A 1,488-nucleotide genomic window follows, 5' to 3' on the forward strand; every position below is an offset into this window, starting at 1 on the left:
GCGGCCGGAGCCGGAGGCGTAATTACGCTTCACGGTAGGTTTGAGATTTTGTCATTATCCGGCGCGTTTTTACCGGCGCCGAATAGTCCAGTTGGAGCAACTGGACTGACTGTGTACTTGGCCGGTAGCCAAGGACAAGTTGTTGGTGGAAATGTTGTTGGTGAATTAATAGCATCTGGTCCAGTTATTGTAATTGCTGCATCTTTTACAAATGCAACATTTGAAAGGTTACCAATGGTGGAGAATGATGGTGAAGAAGAAGAAATGGAGAATAATGTAAATGAAGGGATGCAAATGGATATACCTACAACTTCAGGGGTTGGTAATGTAAATTCTGATAATTTGCAAGTTGATCATCCATCTCCTTCTACTTCTATTCCTATGTACAATTTAGCCACTAATGTTTTGCCTAATGACCAAATGCACCATGAACTTTTTTGGACTCCTCCTCCTTCAAGGCCTTCTCCATATAGTTAGTTATTAATTATCTTTTTCTAGTTAGAAACTTTTATAATGTTATTTACTTTTTGTGAATTTTTTTCCTTTTAATTAGTTTTTAGGTTATGTTTGTAACTTTGAATCCTTAGAAGTTTTATCAATTTGGTTTGTTTTATAATCTACTATCCTTTTTTTTTGGTAGAAAATTGTTTGAGTTTTATTTGATGTAGGTTAGACAATATTATCTAGACATGGGAGAAGATTCAGATGCCACTACACGAGAACTGTGAATTAAATGGAAATTTTTTTAGGGATTAGTATGAAAATTTACAGAAAATTTATTTTCCTGCAAATTTATACGAATTCATAAAAAAATTCCCATGTAATTCACTCTTTTCTTGTAGTGTACATTCATCTTGTGATTCAGGTATATCATTTACCGACTTATTTTATCATTTTTTTTATATATGATGTTTGAAGATGAATATAGAATTTAAATTTGATGGTTTGATCTTACCAGGAAATGTACCATGTAAGTTAAAGGATTTAATATTGGTTGGAATTTCTAATTCTTCTCTTATTTAAGTGGGGTTTGGAGACGATAAGGGTGTACGCAGACTTTATCCTAATTTTTTTGGAAGATGGTTTTCGATGTATTCTTAGATAAATAACCGTTTAGTTCCTAGTACACCTTCTAATTTTGGTGGATAGATATCTAGGTAGAATTATAGCTATTACTTCAATTATATTTTTGATATTTTTGTTTAATCATTAGGTACTTATTAATTTAAATTTGCATCATATAGTGCCCATTTAGGGAGAAATGCTATGATTGAATTGATTTTGGATATTTTGAGTACTAGCTTTCTGTTCACATCATCTATACATTTCCAGGCTTTAAAATTAGAAGTGATTTCCATAGTAGATTGATTGAAGGCTGGAGACTAGTTATGGTTGTATCGCACACGGATGTGGTATAGTGAATGTAATAGTATTTTCTTTAACTAGAGATTTCAGATTCGAACCTTAGGTATGAGAAATTCTTGGTAG

The 1,488-nt window shown here is 32.5% G+C and overlaps 1 protein-coding gene across 2 annotated transcripts in view; it reads left to right on the top strand.

Moving 5' to 3' along the window:
- LOC107019034 (AT-hook motif nuclear-localized protein 15-like) overlaps nucleotides 1-1,286 on the top strand; it is a 2,058-nt gene extending 772 nt beyond the window's left edge. The window contains exon 2 of one of the 2 annotated variants that reach the window (XM_015219622.2): nucleotides 7-1,286. In XM_015219622.2, coding sequence (XP_015075108.1) covers nucleotides 7-477 — 471 coding nt within the window. In that variant the 3' untranslated portion in view covers nucleotides 478-1,286. The other variant, XM_015219623.2, reaches the window with a different exon arrangement.
- The last annotated feature ends 202 nt before the right edge of the window (nucleotides 1,287-1,488 follow it).

This window comes from Solanum pennellii, chromosome 5, assembly GCF_001406875.1.
Source record: "Solanum pennellii chromosome 5, SPENNV200".
Classification (NCBI taxonomy): domain Eukaryota; kingdom Viridiplantae; phylum Streptophyta; class Magnoliopsida; order Solanales; family Solanaceae; genus Solanum; species Solanum pennellii.